Source organism: Cricetulus griseus, chromosome 2, assembly GCF_003668045.3.
Source record: "Cricetulus griseus strain 17A/GY chromosome 2, alternate assembly CriGri-PICRH-1.0, whole genome shotgun sequence".
NCBI lineage: Eukaryota > Metazoa > Chordata > Mammalia > Rodentia > Cricetidae > Cricetulus > Cricetulus griseus.
The window spans coordinates 282,231,116-282,248,595 of record NC_048595.1 but is presented as its reverse complement, the minus strand read 5'-3'; the positions used below and the strand labels follow the sequence as shown (position 1 = coordinate 282,248,595).

Here is a 17,480-nt window from a genome sequence, read left to right as displayed (position 1 = left end):
ACCGTCCTATTATGATGACTAGAACTGTGATGCAAAACAAGTTGTTTTCTCTGGTTACTTCTGAGAGACATATTATCACAGCATCAGGGAAAGCAGACATACAGAGTTTGTGAGAATGTCTGCATGGTCCACTTGGCTTTTTTTAGTAACTTTAGAACTATTCTTAAAAAGGGGATTTATTGAAACCCATTTCTTTGAGTTGGATGTCCTTTTTCATTCCTGTCCTCCCAGCATGAAGTATATGTATTTTCCCATGAAGAATTATGATACTTTCTAATGTCCTACCTTCATTCAAACACGGTAAACAAAAAGGCATTCAGAAAAGAGAAACTGAGTCAGAGGATACAGTGGTGTTAGTACATGTACCAATGCCATCCATCCAATAGGAGTATGTCACGTGTCATACATCAGATCTTTGTAGCCACAAAGCAAGATGCCTGAACCCCGTCAGACACAATTATATCCCAGAATGCTTAGTCAACTGCTCAAAGTTCTTTTAAAATAACCCATAGTTCTACCCTACTCATGTATCCAACCACACATTTTAGAAAAACACCATTAGGGTACAATTGACAACTGACATTTTCCAAATAAAACACTGGTTTCTAAAATTATAAGTTGTCCTGTTTTTTCTATTATAAACACTAGTATGATGGCAAATAACAACATGGGTGTGGTTATTGTGGGAGGCAGTTTGTGTTCCTGTGTTTGTGTGTTTGTTTAGTGGCTTGTTTTGCTTTGTTTTTCTTTTTCCATAGGCCAACATACATGGTGCAGACTTTCTCTTCAGGAAATCACCCAGTTGATTTCTGAAAGATTTCTCAGCCAAAAGAAGTGTGACTTTAGGCTCTCTGAAATCCCTTTTCCAGGTCCCCACCCTCCAGCTGCCCATTTGTCCAGGGGAGAGAGTAACATGCTCACTCTAATTTAGCACAGTTGTGCTGCAAGGTGAGGTTCCACCATGCTATGTCTTAGAGAGAGTGTTTCAGACATTCATTGCTACATAGAAACTACCCCCCTGACAAATCAGGTGCTTAAAACTATAGCAACTTACTCTCATGAGTTTGTGGATTAATTTGGCAGCTCTAGTCATAACCAGAATGCCGTTGTGGTTGCATTTGACGGGAAAAATGGACTCATGACTGAGTTCAGATATAATACTGGCATGGCTGTACTTCACTGTACAAATTATCCTAGGGTGCTTCTCAAAATAAATAAATAAATAAATAAATAAATACTAGCTTATTTTGCTTGTCTTGTATGACATCTAGGTTCAAAGAGGGTGATATCCAGTACACAATGACAATCAAGTCTCCTCACTGCACACTTGCCAATGTCCCATGCCATAATGCAAGTCAAGTGACCAAAAGTTAATGTGGGCTGGAGAAGGACTACCCTGGGCATCAATGCCAGGAAGTCCCTGTGGAACGTGCTAAGGTAGCATTTCCTCCTAATTGAAACACTCCCTCCTGGAGGGAAGCTGAGTAAGACTCAGGAAGTAAAGGACAAACTTCACAAGCCTCAGGAAGTTCCTAAAATTTACAGACACCACCCTCAGGAAGTTCCTAAAATTTATAGACACAAGACTCAGGAAGTTCCTAAAATTTACAGACACAACCCTCAGGAAATTCCTAAAATTTACAGACACAACCTTCAGGAAGTTCCTAAAATTTATAGACTCCAAGGTTTAAAGCTGCTAAGGAACAGGCTCTGACAAGCTCCTGTGAAAGATACAGAGAGCCCTACGAGATGCAGCTCTTGTGAGTCATTGCAATACTGGGGTGGACTTTTCGTGATGCAGTTGCCTTTGAGCACCCATGCTATTGCAAGCAACTCCTCACCCACACCCCTTTAACATATAAAACTTCTAAATACTTGTAATCTTAACAAACCCACAGGTTCACTAAGCTAGACTTGGATGGAATGATTTTTTTTTGGTCTGTCATCAGTGCCTTGTGTTAGGTGAGCAGAATTTCTTTTATATCTCCCCAAGGAAAAAAAGTCATAAGCAACTCTGTAATGATATCTCTTTCCGCCAGCTGCCGGCTTCTGCTGCCTCATTAGGGTCCCCAAATAACACACAGAGTCTTATGCTAGTTATGATGCTGCTGGCCAATGACTCTCTACTATCTTAGTCTTAATTATCAACCATAATCATTAATCTATATATTTTTAAAGACTTTATCGAGGATGCTGGCCTTAGCGTCCAATCTTCCTGGGGATCACATGGCTACTCCATCTCTACTACATTTCCCCGAATCCTCCTTGACTCCTAGCCCCACATATCTTGCTTTCCTATTGGCCAACAGTGCTTTATTTATCAACCAGTAACACAAACATATACCCAGAAGGACTTCCTCCATCACAACTCCTACCTGATAGTACAACCCAAAGAACAGAAAAGTCAGTGCGCAGTGATTTAGTCTAGAAGCAAGGTCATTAAATACAAACCATGATGACTGTGTATCTGGATGGCCTAAAAATAATACCTAATAGATCTTTGACATTAACAATTGCCAGGCAATAATTTCACTTAACACCCACACCAACTGTGATAATCTCAATTGTCAATTAGACTGGATTCGGGATCACCATGGAAACACACCTGTAAGGTTGTCTATGTTTCCAGAAAGGCTTAACTGAAGAGAGAAACTCATCCTGAATGTGGGTGGCACCATCTGTGGGCTGTGCTCCCAGGCTGAATAAAAGGAGAAAATGAGTTGGGGATTCATCACTCTCTCCTTCCGGACTGTGAATGTAATGTGAACGGCTGTTTCCTGGTTGTGTCACCACACCCCTCCCTTCCGTGATGCACTGTACCCTCACACTGTGAATCAAAATAAACTGTTTCTTTCTTAAATTGCTTTTGATCACAGGAATTGGGGGGAGGCTTGGATATGAATTATCTTCCCATAAGTCCTGTGTACTGAAGACTTGGTTGCCAGTAAAAACAGTTTTCAGGGGAAGCTTCGGGGAAGTGGTTGAACCATGTGACCTCTGCCTTCATCAATGGGTTAATTCACTGAAAGGAGTCAAAATTGGGAGAAACTATTAGGAAGTTGTGAAACTGTGGAAGGGTGAGGCCTGTTTAAAGGAAATGGGTCCCTGTGGCATGTCTTTGAAGGGTTTCTTGCCCTGACCATTTCCTGTTACCCTCTGCCTCCTGTTCACCATGAGATGAACAAATTTATCTCTCCAAGCCCTTTCTATGATTTTTCTGCCTCCTCATGTTCCAGAAACCATGGAGCCAGCTGACCATGGGTCAGAACCTCTGAAACCCTGAATCACATAAATGTTTCCTCCCCTAAGTTGTTTTATTTTTCTCCAGGATTTTGTCACAGTAATGACAAATCTAACATCCCACTGCAATGGTGAGGTTTGGCTTTCAAAACTGTAGTCTTTAACACCCAGCTCCAGTCAACTGGCCTGGTACCCAATGCAGGCATACAGAAGGAGCACCTAGAGAACCAAGATTCTCTGCCAGGTAGAGGGTTTTCCTCTCCTTTGTGTCACTGACTGAGACCTATGCACAGACTCAGTATGCACTCTCATACAGGGCAGATCTCAGCACTGACCACACACACACACACACACGCACACACACACACACACACACACACACACACACACACACACACACACACACTTAGGAAATGAGGATCTTCCAAAGTCAAGGTGCAAAGCACAAAAACAAATTCCTACAGAGTAAAATCACCCAGTGTGGACTCTGGCATCAGTCACTTCTCCCATCTTAGATACTTTCTTTGATGTTAAGGCTGATCAGAATGCCTGCCAATTGCCCAGCAGCTTATGAGAAGATTATTTTGACAAACTTTGTAAAGTGCTCAATGTAAACCCTGGCATATAAATAAACAGTAACTCATTCTTAAGACTATCAGTGAGTGGGTTTTCAGACTTGTCTGGAATCCATTCCTTTTCCTTGCTAATTATCCCATACTCTAAGAGAGGCACATGCACTATTTTATCATCCCTTGAAGGTCATCATTGCCACCTTCTGAAGAGTCCCAACAGGACTGTGTAGGCTATATATTAACACATATATGTATGCATATAAGAAAGAATGCAAGAATTATTTCCAAATAAACTTGGCCTAGGCTAAAATAAAATCTTGATTCTCAGAAATATGTAACAATGTCTTCCAAAGTCATAAATTATAGATCGCATGGATGTTGATCTGAGCTTAACCCCTGTACTGAGGGTAATAAGAATAAATGACATGAGTGAAGAACCCCACTGACTTGTGCTCTTATATTTTGATTAGTGTTATGTATTTTTACCAAGAGAAGAAAAATTTAAGAACAAATATTGAGTTAAGAGAAGCGTAAATACTTTGTAGAATTTTTCACATATTGTACAGGCATAGCATTCTTCACATTGCTAGAACTATACAGAACTGAAATGCCATGCATATGACTGGCTGTTTCACTCCATTACAGAGTGGAGGTGCTTGATGGACTTGTGTTAATACCTTAGTCACCTCAGACAGCCATGGCTAAGTGGAAAAAGAATAGGGCTTAAAGAATACTATCATGGAGGCTGCAAGCCTAATGTTAGGACATCTCCATGGTGTGGCTCTGTCAATGGCTCTCTTCTGCCTTTCATCCTATATCACTCACTATCCCTTCACATGGTAAGCAGAGAGCAAGCCCCAGCTGCTACTTCTGCTGCTGATACTGAAGATGGTGGTAGTGATGATGATGGTGGTGATGGTGATGATGATGATTCTTTTTCTTCTTTCCAGGACACTAATCACATCATGGCTGAGAGTGCCCTATCCTCACATCATCATCTAGAGAAATGACTACCCAAAGGCTCCACCAGCAAATATCACAGCAGAGCTTGGGACTTCATCATATGAATTTTCACGAGGTACTGACATGCAGTTCACAACACATACAAATTCCTCTAGTTGCTTTAAGCATAGTCATGAGCAGAAGAAAAGCCTAGAAAGATGAAAGCCTAAAATAATGCCTGCAAATTGTCTTTCCAGTTCTCCAATGCACTTAAGACGTCAAGGTCCTAGGGAGAACAAAACACGGCTTGGGAAGCAGATTAAATGAGTAACCTGAGTATCAGTTAGAACATATTTTCCCCAGAACATAAAATTGTAGTCTTGCTAATCAAGTCTGTTTTAAGATTCTCAAGTCTGCTTTTTGTTTTTCTTCACTTATATTCACAAAGCATGTGATGTGAACCAGCTAGGACTGGTATAAACCTACATTCTATCACTTTCTACTTTAATGACCTTCGGTGAGCCCCTGCTAATCACCTTACCTTTCTACCTCGTTTGTAAACATCAGACTCATGACCCCACCTGTAAAACTCCTGGTGAACATTATATGAATTAGCGTCCCTGGAAATACCACTTGGCATAGAGTAGGCATGCGTTGAATGTTTATTGGCCCTATTTCTTTGGTTGAGTTTTCTTTTTTTTAAAACAAACTACCTTTAAAGCCACAGCATATCAGGAAACCATTCTTATTTACAGACTTGTTCATTAGCAAATATGAGCTTTTACCTAAAAGCTCACATTAAAGGATTGCATTTTTTGCAAACATTAACAGTACAATTAACAATTACCTCTTAACATGGGGCAGGAGGCCAGAGACAGATACTTCCCATTCACTGTAGGCCAGCATGCTATAGGGATTAATTGTTAGGTTTATATCTACATGTAAACTCAGAGACTGGATGAAAGCCAAGCGTTTTTGTTTGTTTGTTTGTTTGTTGATTGTTTTGTTTTTTTTATTTTAGTTATCCAGCAGGTAACCTACAATGCACTTGGCATCAAGACCACTTTGTGGATTTGGTCCACTCTCTACTAAAAAACTGCAAACTGCAGATGGCCTTTTCCTCTATTTTCCTACAAAGCAATGCTAGTAGTGTTCTTATAGCACAAAGCTATTGTGGTGCTCTTGCTTACAAATGAGTAAGTGCTGATCTAAGAATGAGGCACCTCCCTGCTCCTAGGTGGAGACTTGTGAAAGAAGAAAAAAATAATTTGTCAAAGGTTATTTGTGTTGTGCTGGTTAGAGGCTTTGGTAGGCACTGTAGTGCTAAGTGATGGAGGAATAGTTATTGGGGGATTGATAAAATTATATGGCAGAAGATACCAAGATGGTTTAGTGTCTTTAGGCCTAGCTTCATAGAGGATGTGACTTCCTATCCTGAGTCTCATTTCCTGAGAAGTCTGTGCAGCAGAGGGTTAGCTAATTGTATACAGACAAAGCAAACTTGTAGGAGAGTGGGAAGGCAAGGCTGGCTAGGGTGTGATGGCACTGTTATGTGATGGTGTGATCACAGCAGAGGTATTACCATCTAATTCCATTTCTGATGCTGTGATAAAATGTGTTGATAACAAGGAACTTAGGGAAGGGAGGGTTTATTTAACTCACAATTCTAGTTACAGTCCATTGCAGTGGGGAAGTTACAGTGGAAGGATCTCAAAGCGGTTCACATTGTATGTCAAGGACAGAGAGATATAATGCATGTAGGCCTGCCTGCCTGCTTGCTTGCTGCTCTCATATAGTTCAGGACACCCTTCCCAGGGAATGGTGCCACCCACAATGTGCTGTGTTTTCCCATATCAGTTGACAATCCAAAGAATCCTCCACTGGATAACCTGATCTAGACAATTCCTCAAATAGCCTATTGGGTAATTCTGAGTTGGATCAAATTGACAATTAAAGCTAACAATAACTCAATTTTATGAGGAAGGAAGGGTATAAAACTGAGAGGACCTTCCAGAGCTGATGAGTGAATTACCAATACGGAGCCAGGTAAAGATATTAGGGTATTTATTAGGGAGAAGCCTTACTTATGAAGCAACCTAGCCAGCAAGGAACGAAGTAGAGCAAGCTGATGATGAAAGGGAAGAAGGGGGGTCCCTTGTGCATGCCCCTCACTCTTAAACCTCACATCATCCTGACCATGCCTTATGGGGCATGGCCAGGTACACCTGTAGCCAGCCCCAAGGAGGCTTGGTTAAGGTGTCCCCTACAATTCCCCTTTTAGTCTAAAAGAGGATTAAAACTTAACAGTGTAAAGTATCCATAATTAATAATCATAAGGGTGAAATACAAGAATCTACTTATGCCACATCTTAACTACATCTATTTTAACTAAACCCTAAAGTCATCTGAAAGAGGTGTCCAAGCCTGAACACCTTCTTCTAATCCCAACCCTAAACAATAGGAAACTATCCCTAACTAGGTGTACTTTATCCTTAATGACAACAATGGTGGAAAGGGGGCATAGTATTCTCCAAGCTTCTTCCTGCTGAAATGGGATGGTGATAGCCTCGTGGGGTCCTGTAAAAAGAAAATGTTAGTATAGTGGAAGTCTTGAGTGGATTGTATCCAGTCCATGTTTGATAGGATTTGCTTGATTGAAGTACTTAACTTCATTGAAGTTCTTGTGTTGATTGAAATCAGTACTCAAAGCTCTAGCCAGAGTGTCAGTTGAAACGAAGCAAGTTGGATCCAGTGTACTCTAGAAGGTATGGCCCATTTTCTTTCCGGAGTGTCCAGGGATTGCTGTCAGGCTGGTCTTCATTGGCTGTGTGGGACTCAAACATAAATGTTAGCAGAGAAATGTTTGCTTGCATATGTATGCATACCGGGAGAGGCAATCATGGGGAAATAACAATTATGAGAGAGTGTATACCTTGAGAGAAAGAGCCAAGAAAAACAAATGACAGTCCCAATTTTTTCTTATTTTGTATTACATCAATTGGCTTCTTGACATAATACAGAAACTCTGAAGTTTATTTTAACAACGTACTTGGATTTAGAGGAGGAAAGCCAAATCCAACTCTAAAGCCAGCATTGATTTAATTAAATGGGGACTAGGAGGTAAAGAGAAATAGGTGTAGCATTGGTCTTCTGTGTTGAGCTTTGGGAAAACCCTCAGCAAAACCAGTTTTAAGTGCATCTTGGTGAGCTTCGGGTGTGTTTTTTAGTTTTCATAAGTTTGTCCAAACTCTCAAGACCTGTTCCTCTGTCCCGCAAAAGAAACCCCTTCACAAGTGATGGTGCTATATTCTGTGCTTCTGTTAATCCTTCTGAAGTAGACCACAACCACGGTGTCCTTGATTTCAAAGTTTTAAAACCCCAAGACTGTATGAAAACTAGAAACACTGAAGATCTGAACAAATGCTTCGAAGAGTTTTTGGGTGTTGTCTGTACAAGCTAGAGGAACATAGTGTACTGAACATATTTAAGTGACCATATTTATTTTCGAAGAAGGACTGTGCCAAGACATGAGATGTATGCCAATGGGAAGTAAATCTTTTGTCTTTATGAAATTCAGAAATTAATTTTTTTCTGCCAGTCGATCAATCTGTCCAATTTTTAATTCAGATAATCCAAGGTCCCTTAATTAAATACAGGCTCACTACTGGGAGTGTCATGCTCAGGAACTGTGTATCTCGATGCTGTTTTTGAGAAGCAAATGTATTGACAGAAACAGACAGGTTTTTTGGTGAGTAGAAAGCATTGCTGAGATGACTCAGAGGAACTGTAACCTGGGGCTGCACAGTGCTCAACGGGAAGAACATCTCTGGGCCCTCGGGACCTCACCGGCCAGTCGAAACTGCTTCCTATCTTCAGATCAGAGGAAAGGGGCTGAGCCCTTCTATTTTTTCTTTATTTCCCCTCCATTTTCTCCTGGTTTCTTCCTTACTCTTCCCAAAAACAAATAAATGGCTTCCCCTCCCTACAGCTGCTACATCTGCCCCGGAAGACCAGAGGCTAACGAAACAGTACTTCCGGAGCAAGTGAACGCCCCCACGTTCACCCCACCCCCACCCCGATCAGCAATCTGCCTCTTCCTAGGGGTGTTTCACTCTGGGAGTTGTTGGTTTTGGCTTCTTTTTTGTTTTCTCCACAATGAACTGGATGTTCTTCTAGTCGCTCCTCGTTTGTTTGTGAATTCAGTACAGGGACAACCGCACTTCCCAGTCAAGGTTCTCCACATTCTGTGACTTCCGCTAGCTTCCACCCCCTCACCCATTGCTTTACTTAACAGTTGGCCTGGTTTGTAGCTCTCGCTGAGGGAGGGAGAACTGCAGATCTTGACTGGGACCTGGGAGGACCACACTGGATTCGATCCGAATTAAAGTGTTAGTAGTTCCCTGGCTCATAGGCCAGCATCAGTACCTCGCAGTCTCCTGAGGAGGCATGGTTAAGGTGTCCCCTACACAGAGTATCCTGCATTAGGGACAAATACCATGCCTGTGTGTTCCTACATTGACCAGTCACTAGATGAGAGCTGTCCTCGTGAAGGGTCTGCTAAGGAACAGCAAAATGCAAGTCCTTGAAAGGGACTTAGTTGTGGGTTGTCATGAGCCAGCACCTCTGAGCAGATCTAGAACTTCAGGGCCAACCATGTAGCCCAGAGGTACAAACACTTGCCTAGCTCACTGACAAGGGTTTCTTTTACCTGTAGAACTATCACTCTAATGTCTAATTCCATCTTTGTATGACATTCCCTCTGTATCTGTATCTATGTCCATGTCCATATTTTCCTAGAAAGGCAAGTGCCTTTTTTTTGGGGGGGGGGTTCAAGGCAGGGTTTCTCTGTGGCTTTGGAGGCGATCCTGGAACTAGATCTTGTAGACCAGGCTGATCTCGAAATCACAGAGCTCCACCTGCCTCTGCCTCCCAAATGCTAGGATTAAAGGCATGCACCACCATTTTTAATTGGCACTCACATTAATGACATCATCACATGATTATCTATAAATACGTTATTTCCAAATAATGTCATATTTACAGACACTTTGTGGTTAGGACTTTAGCATCTTTTGGCAGGACAAAGTTCAACCCAAAAGAAGAAGGTAGAATATCCATTTTATAGATGGAGACAAGGCATAAAGAGACTGTTTACCTGACATGGTGAAGCTAATGCATTGGAGTGTAAGAAAGGAAGGCAAAGGGCAGACTCTCCTGGAACATTCCCAGTCAGGAGACAGGCATAATACTCCACTGTCACCATTGTGGACTGGATCAGAAACAGGTGCCTTGTCTAAGGACTGTCTATCTACAGGTTTGTCACTGGTGTTTCTCTTCATCAGGGGTACTTATATTCAAGAGTGACAGAGCACCAAACCAGGGTCTCCAGAGGGGACATGGAGAAGGAAAGCAAGACCCATTGAATGTGGGAACAGGGGCAGCAAGACACTGTATATCCAGAACATGCTAGAAAAATATGAACAAGGGGGTAAGCCACAATAGCAGAATCCTGAGGCAATGAGAGAAATAGACAGTGATAGATACTGGCTGAAGTGGCAGGACCAGAACTGAGAAGGGTTGAACCATTGTGACAGGATCAAAGGAAACCTGGAACTTTGGGACCAACTGGTGACAAAAAAGTACCAGGGCCCTTCATGGATTCCTCTAGTCCTAGGGCAGTCTACTGCTGCCAGGTTTCCGGAGTATCTTAATATTCTCCACAAAGCTCTGACTATGAGGTCAAGCTCCTCACTGGCACTCATATGAACTTTGTCCTCCGTGAATCTCTCATCTCAGTTTTTTTCTTATAACCTTCCAGGGACCTGGGTCAGGCCCACAGAGGTACCCACCTCTGTAGTGAAAATGGGTTGACTGTCACAGTATGGAAGTCGAAGAGAGTGGAAAGGGCAAATGGTGGTCAACGCTTCAGAAAGTTCAAGTGAGATAAGGATTTCAGAAGTATCAAAGATTTGTCAGCCAGGATGTTGGTGCTGGGTGCATGGAGCCAGAGCCAGGTGGCAGGATCATGTTGGTATGATGTGAGTTGAAGCCAGAAAGGCAAAGTATAAATGACACCTTCAAGAGGCTCAAACATACAGAAGAAAGGGAAGCAGGGGTTCAAAGGGAAAATGACAATGTGTTTTAAGAAGGGACAGAAATGAATATGTTTAAATATAATGAGAATAAGCTACAGATAGAGGGGGGATGGAAACATTTGAAATAGAATCAATCAGCTGGTGGGAATGGGTTGCAAAGGATGTGAGAGTGCCCCGGCTAAACCAGGAAGAAGGAAGTACGTACACACTAAGTGTTACTAGGATGTGGTAGCCAGGGTGGTTCCGGTAATGGCTTCTATTTTCTGAGTGAAATCAGAGAGTATTATACCCCCGAGAATAAAAAAGGAAGAGAGGGATAAAGACTATGAGGAAACGAATATTTTCAATAGTTGTTACAGAAAATGGCAGTGAGATCCAACCAGGAAAACAGTGTAAGGCTGACCAGTTGGCACAGAGGGCTCTGCAGAGATCAAGGGCTATGGATTTGGATGCCACTTAACTGCGATTTTATGTGATTTTCTCCAGCCTCATTCAATGGGGCAGATAAATCAGCAGAAAGACTGGTATCTGGAACTAACTCAAAGTTCAGGACGGAAGAGCAAGGGAATAAGTCAAGGGTGCTAGAAAGAGAATGACTGGAGAAATGAACCATGAGACCTAGGCTGGCTCCAGATGGAGTGAAGATTGACAAGGCAAGGAGGAAGAAATGGAGCCAGTGAAATTCAGATGTAAAGAACAGCTATCTGAGAGTATGGAGTGAAGGACTGGGGTAAGGGATGGTGGTACAGATTTCAATGTTCCCATCAGTGTGGGCTGTGTGGATATGTATTCTTGAATATCTGGCCTTCCACTGGAGTATGGTCAACCTACCAGGAACCACACTCCAAGAAAACCAACTGTCCCTCTCTCAGCAGTCAACAGTTGTCAATAGCTCCTCAGTGCCAGTGAGACATCATCTATGTTCCACTTCCCTTTCCATGCAGGGACTTTGTCTGGCTTGGGCTTGCATGGGTTTTTTGTGCATGCTGTCTCATCTTCTGTGAACTGATATGCGCAATTGCTCTGTTACATCTGGAAAACACTATTTCCTTGTAGTCGTCCACTGCTTCTAGCTCTGAGACTCTGTCCACACCCTCTTCTACAGTGACTACTGAGCCTTGGGAAAAAGGAATGTGAAACTGGTGCACCATTAAGGCCCGAGCACTCCACAGTCTCTCATTCTCTGCACTTGCACCAGCTTGGGGTCTCCTTAGCCTTCACCTACTGCAAAAAGAAGCTTCCCTGATAAAGGTGGAGAGATGCACTAATCTATAATGATAGATTATGCTCATTTATCAGAACAACAGTAGTAGCTTCTCCCCGGGGGCTTAGGCCATATTCCCTGATACCAGTGCCACACAGTTTTCATCTCGCACAGTGCCCCTTAAATTGAATCAGAAAGTGCTTGGTTACTCCCATGACATTCATGTCATTATTGCACCAGTAGGCATGTCTTGCCAGGCTGGTCATTATGGTAGCTCATGGGGTTCACATTTGAATAAGATTACTGTTCTCCTCTAGTAGTGTGCATAGCATCTTCCAGCACTATGAAAGTTAACCAGTGGGGATGAAGGGTCAAGTTGAATACCACCTTGATTTTCCCATGTCCTATGACTCAATAGGATCTTACCATCAAGTACTGGGGAATAACCCAGATCATTGATAGTAGACCTCACTGGACAGAAACTCCTTAAGAGGTAACCCATTCCTAATGCTAGGCTTTTTATCTCCTAGTCTTTGGTATCTAGTAGGAACATTGTTGCTCCATTATAAGGCAACTCCATTTAAATACTACTATACAAACTGGAAGAAGCCTTCCAGATTAAAGGTTAGTAACCATAAAATGTTACCCCAATAAAACTTAGATGCTTCTTCTGCATGCCATTGTCATGGCATCAACAACACAGCTGTCCTCAACAGCCCTTCAGCCCATCACCACCTGGTCTAGATCACTGGCCACTCTTCTGAAGAAGACTAGAAGAATAGGCTGGAAATGTAGATGGATTCAAGCTAACAGCTTTTTGTGTGGGAGATATTTTCTGAAAATATTTAGATGTCTCAGTGACCAGAACAATAACCTCAATAGCAATTCCCAGAGAGTGTATTTGTTAGACGAGTTAGTATTAAATATTTGAAGACCTTATCTAAAAACCACATTAATCTAATGTATTTTATTGGACAATATAAAATATGCATGGATATTACAGAAAAACAAGACAGCACAGAAATGTGAAGTGAGCCTGCCAACTCTGGAATGCATGAACAAAGGGAAGGCAAGCAAACAACCAGCATTTTAACAACCAGAAATGGCTTAACTGACACGTATTCAGTTTGTCCAAATAACAAACAGTTACTGTGTACATGAGCTATCTGTAGGCACAGAATTTATTTATGCTTATCTCACATATCCTTACCACATAGTGTCTCTAAGGTAGATATTTAAACATACTGAATTATTAATATATATCAAGAATTGTTATTAACACTCTTGTGCCATACACTTGGATAAACAAAATGTAATTTCACATGGTAAAGTATAGTTATAACCAATATGGGTTATTTTTAAGTCTCTTATATGACCCCTACATGTAACTAATGACCAATCAAAGGGGAAATAACATAACACATTTATCACTTTAGACAGACCAAAGTCTGGCATGAGGAGGTAAATGCTTGAATTAAAACCAACCTAATATGGCTATTTGTTTTGTTTGGGGTTGCGGGAGGATTGCCCAATTGGATTTTCAGCCAGTTGATTTCTTGTTAGCTTGGTTTGAGAAAGGGTTTCACTCTGTAGTCCAGGCTGGTCTGAAACTCACTATGAGGCCCAACGTAGATTCAAACATATGTCAATCTTCTCCACTTAGCCTCTGGGGGCTGAGATCACAAGTGTGCATCCTATGCATGAGAGAATCCATGTAACTTTTAAAACACATGGGATGAACCGTTTATTCAGTTGTTTTGAGAATGTTTATGCTTTTTTACCCTATTCGAACCAATGTCTTGCCTCATTCCCAGCATTGCAACTGGTCGATGGGTCTCCATAATCCCTTGTTGTCATGAATCAATTTATGCCTTACTTGTGGCTCGGACTTAACATTTAGCTGTAGATTTCTCATTTTCTCTCAATGTTGTGAGGCATTAAATTTTTGTTTGTTTACTTTAATGAGGCATATAAAGATACAAGATGAAGCTGGGGAGATGGCTCTGTGGGTAAGAGTGCTGTGCAAGCCTGAGGACCTGAGTTCAGATCCCAGCTGGATCTGTCAAAGTCTGGGTGTAATTGGGTGTGTCATTATAACTCTTCCTGGAGAGACAGAAGGATGGCAGATGGCAGAGCTTGGTTACTGACAGCCTATCTCAAGGTTCAGTGAAAAACTCTACCACAAGGAAATAAAAACTGAGGTCAGCCCTGTTCAAATTTTCAAAACCACCATTCATAACCTGGGAGCAGCAGTAAAAACAATTGTGCTCCTTACCGGCCCTCAGACCTATGTGAGGGTTACTCAAATGAGTCACTGTCTGCCACTTTTAGACTTTGCCCCTGATTGTAGGGTTGCTTTCCTTCTTGTATGCCAACAATTCCTCTCAGGCTCAAAACTGAGTAGAACCTGAAATGCAGAGTATAAGAGGCATAGACTCTGCTGTGTACATCCTGTTTCCCACACTAACCATGTAGTTAGTTAGCACAATTGTCTCGGGGCCTGGAGAACGAGTAAGACAGTAAGACTTCATCATGTTACCCTGATCTCATGACCACACATTGAATGCATGGATTGGAGTGTCATCCAGAAATCTATAAACAGCTACAAGTATTAAGTGTCAAACTGTATGTATTTAGGATAGATAGATATGGGGCTGGAGAGATGGCTCAGTTGCTAACGGCACTTGCTACTCTTACAGAGGACCTGAGTTCAATTCCTAGAACCCACATCAAATGCTTTACAACTGCATGTAATCCAGTACCAAGGAATCTGGCTCCCTCTTATGGTCTCTGCTGGCATCTGTACACACACACACACACACACACACACACACCGATAAGAAAAATAATTTTGAGTAATATTTTTGGAAGACCTGCACAGGATTATCTTAAGATGTGAAGCCATCAGGAATGTTCCAGGTCAGAAGGTCTGTAGTTCTAAACTCTGAGCTCATACAGCCCAATCTAGGCATGAACCTTGGGTATTCCTATGGGTCTCAGTGCACTAGCTAATGAAGTAATAGGTGGTTTTAAGGCTGAATATTGACCTAGGACTGGCACTTTTAACATTTATATATTTTGTGTGAGTGTGTAAGCTGTGCGCGTGTGTGTGTGTGTGTGTGTGTGTGTGTGTGTGTGTGTGTGTGTGTGTGTGTGTAAACTTGTATAACAGATTGTGTATGGGGCAGAGGAAAACTTGCAGGAGTCAATTGTCTCCTCCTACCACGTGGGACTAAACTCAGGTTGTCAGGCTTGGTAGCCAGTACCTTCACCTGCTGAGCCATCTCTTTGGCCCTAGCAATGACACTTTTGGAGACCCCTTTTCCCACGGTATGTTATCATTATGTCATCAAGGTAGATAACTGTCACAAGCTGACCAAATTTCAAAACTATGAGAAAATTTTTGAGCTGCACAACTTGAGAATTGTGCCCCGTCCAGGAGGCAAGTGATCAATGTAGAAGTTCTAAGCAGCACTTCGGGCAACTGTCATGTTCGGCAGACGTGTCTTTGAGGCAGGCACAGGTAACAAGATGATGGTGGTGTGAATGGACCACTCTTTCCAGACATTTGATGATCTCATAATCAGGAACTGCGAGAGAGGTCAAGTTCAAGCCCAGTGTCTGGGAAACCACCTCCCTGAATTCCACCAGCTGCAAATATTAAGCGGAGATATATTAGCTGGGAAAGAAAAACACATCACCGTTGCTAGGTCAAATGCAACAACAATAGCAAAAGAGGAAAACACAGATTTGCGTGAGGTAGGCAAATTACCCACTCTAGCCTAAATTATGAATAAGAAGGATTGCCTGCTAAACGACTTCTAAAATCCCTACAGGTTCCCCAGGCTTCCATAATCTCATAATCTCTTGTGAGTCAAGTGGCCATGTGTGTATTTGCTACTGAGTCAAGAAACCCGGGAAATAATCATCCCTGAGACTCTGACCTCCCTAAGTCTGTTCTGGCATCCCAGACAAGGGAAATGATGACTGAGTACATCCTCTGGGGCCCCAAAAGTGCTATATAAACGTTGGTGTGAGACTATCCGTGAATGATAAGCATTGCTGCATTGGGATGTTAACCAGACAAGGCATTTCTGACACTCAAAGAGAAAGAATGAGCTAGTGAACACAGGAGGGCTTCTCCGTCCTTCTCAAACTACGTTACAAAGACTGCTGCCTTGATATATGGTTCTAATACTGGGCTCATCTGAGATGGCTTGGTGTCCATGGAGAAGGGGAGAAGTAGAAGCCAGGAGCAATGGTCAGAATGGGCATCACCTCTCTTCATGTTCTCCTAGGGTGGTTTCTGTGTCCCTAGGCTAACACAGGCAAGACAGGGGTATCATTGAGACAAGCCCTCACTAAATACCTTCCATTTCAGAAAGGATGGGATGCAACCTGCTGATGGGGTGTCATCAGAACACCATCCAACCATTTATCCCCAACTTCCTTCCCGAGGATGGTCCAGCATGGGTGACTGAAAGCCTCTCTTACTTGCACATCCCACCCCCAAAGCATATGTTGAAACATAATCCTCAGTGGGATGGGGCCTTGTGAGTTAATTAGGATAAGATCACTGTGGTGGAGTCTCCAAGACAGAACTGGCACCCTTATCAATGAAGCTCCAGAGAACTTTTACCATTGAGGGTTCGTGAAGATGCCATTTATAAACCTGATACCCAGTCTACTGACGCCTTGACCTTGATTCTCCAGCCTTAGACCTAAGAGAAATAATTGCCCTGCATATGAGCTACTCTGTTTCCCAAGCTTTGTCAAATCACCTAAATAGAACAAGGCACCAGCCTTGCCTCTCCAATGTAAGAGTTTCCTCTCAAACTTTCCCACCCTTTTTAATGTGGCCAAAACTCAATTCCTGAGATGTTTTCTTCCTGAGAACACTTGCTCTTTGAGTTTGGCTCTTCCCAGCTCTGCCTGACACATGAGTCAAAGCAGAGTAGGGGTAAAAAAAAAAAAAAAATCCTAGGGGCAGAGTCCATTCTCTGCCCTTTTCAGTTTCAGAAAGTGACATGCTAGTCAAAGGCAGTAGGGGTCACACTGCCCGGGACAGAGTTCTTTATGTCTGACCTGATGTGCTCAGGAGATAAAATGCTCCTCCTTGCAGCCAGCCAGCCAATGTGTACCTTTTTTATGGCCTACATCTGCGCTTGGTCAACCATGAAGTCTGGGTGCCACTGTTTGAGATTGGAGGCTGTTTCCTGCAACTGATCTCTGCAGGAGATAAAGCTTCTCTGTAAGTTCCTAGCCCTGCTTAACGTTAAACGATGTGAGATGAGGCAAGCTCCAGAGGCAATTATAAAACGCAATCAAAACATCTCATCACCACCAGAAGCCAGCTTCACACTGGCTTTCTGTGGCTTTGATAAGCACATTAATTTTTTTCTCTTTCTTACAGTCTATGTCATGCAA

The 17,480-nt window shown here is 42.4% G+C and overlaps 1 protein-coding gene across 2 annotated transcripts in view; it reads right to left on the bottom strand.

Annotated features, from left to right (window-relative positions):
- Positions 1 to 12,994: 12,994 nt before the first annotated feature.
- Positions 12,995 to 17,480, bottom strand: part of Ccdc170 (coiled-coil domain containing 170) — an 85,587-nt gene continuing 81,101 nt past the window's right edge. For both annotated transcript variants that reach the window (XM_027401016.2, XM_027401015.2), the window contains exon 11: positions 12,995 to 15,704. In XM_027401016.2, the coding sequence (XP_027256817.1) occupies positions 15,504 to 15,704 (201 nt within the window). In that variant the 3' untranslated portion in view covers positions 12,995 to 15,503. The remainder of the gene's footprint in view (positions 15,705 to 17,480) is intronic.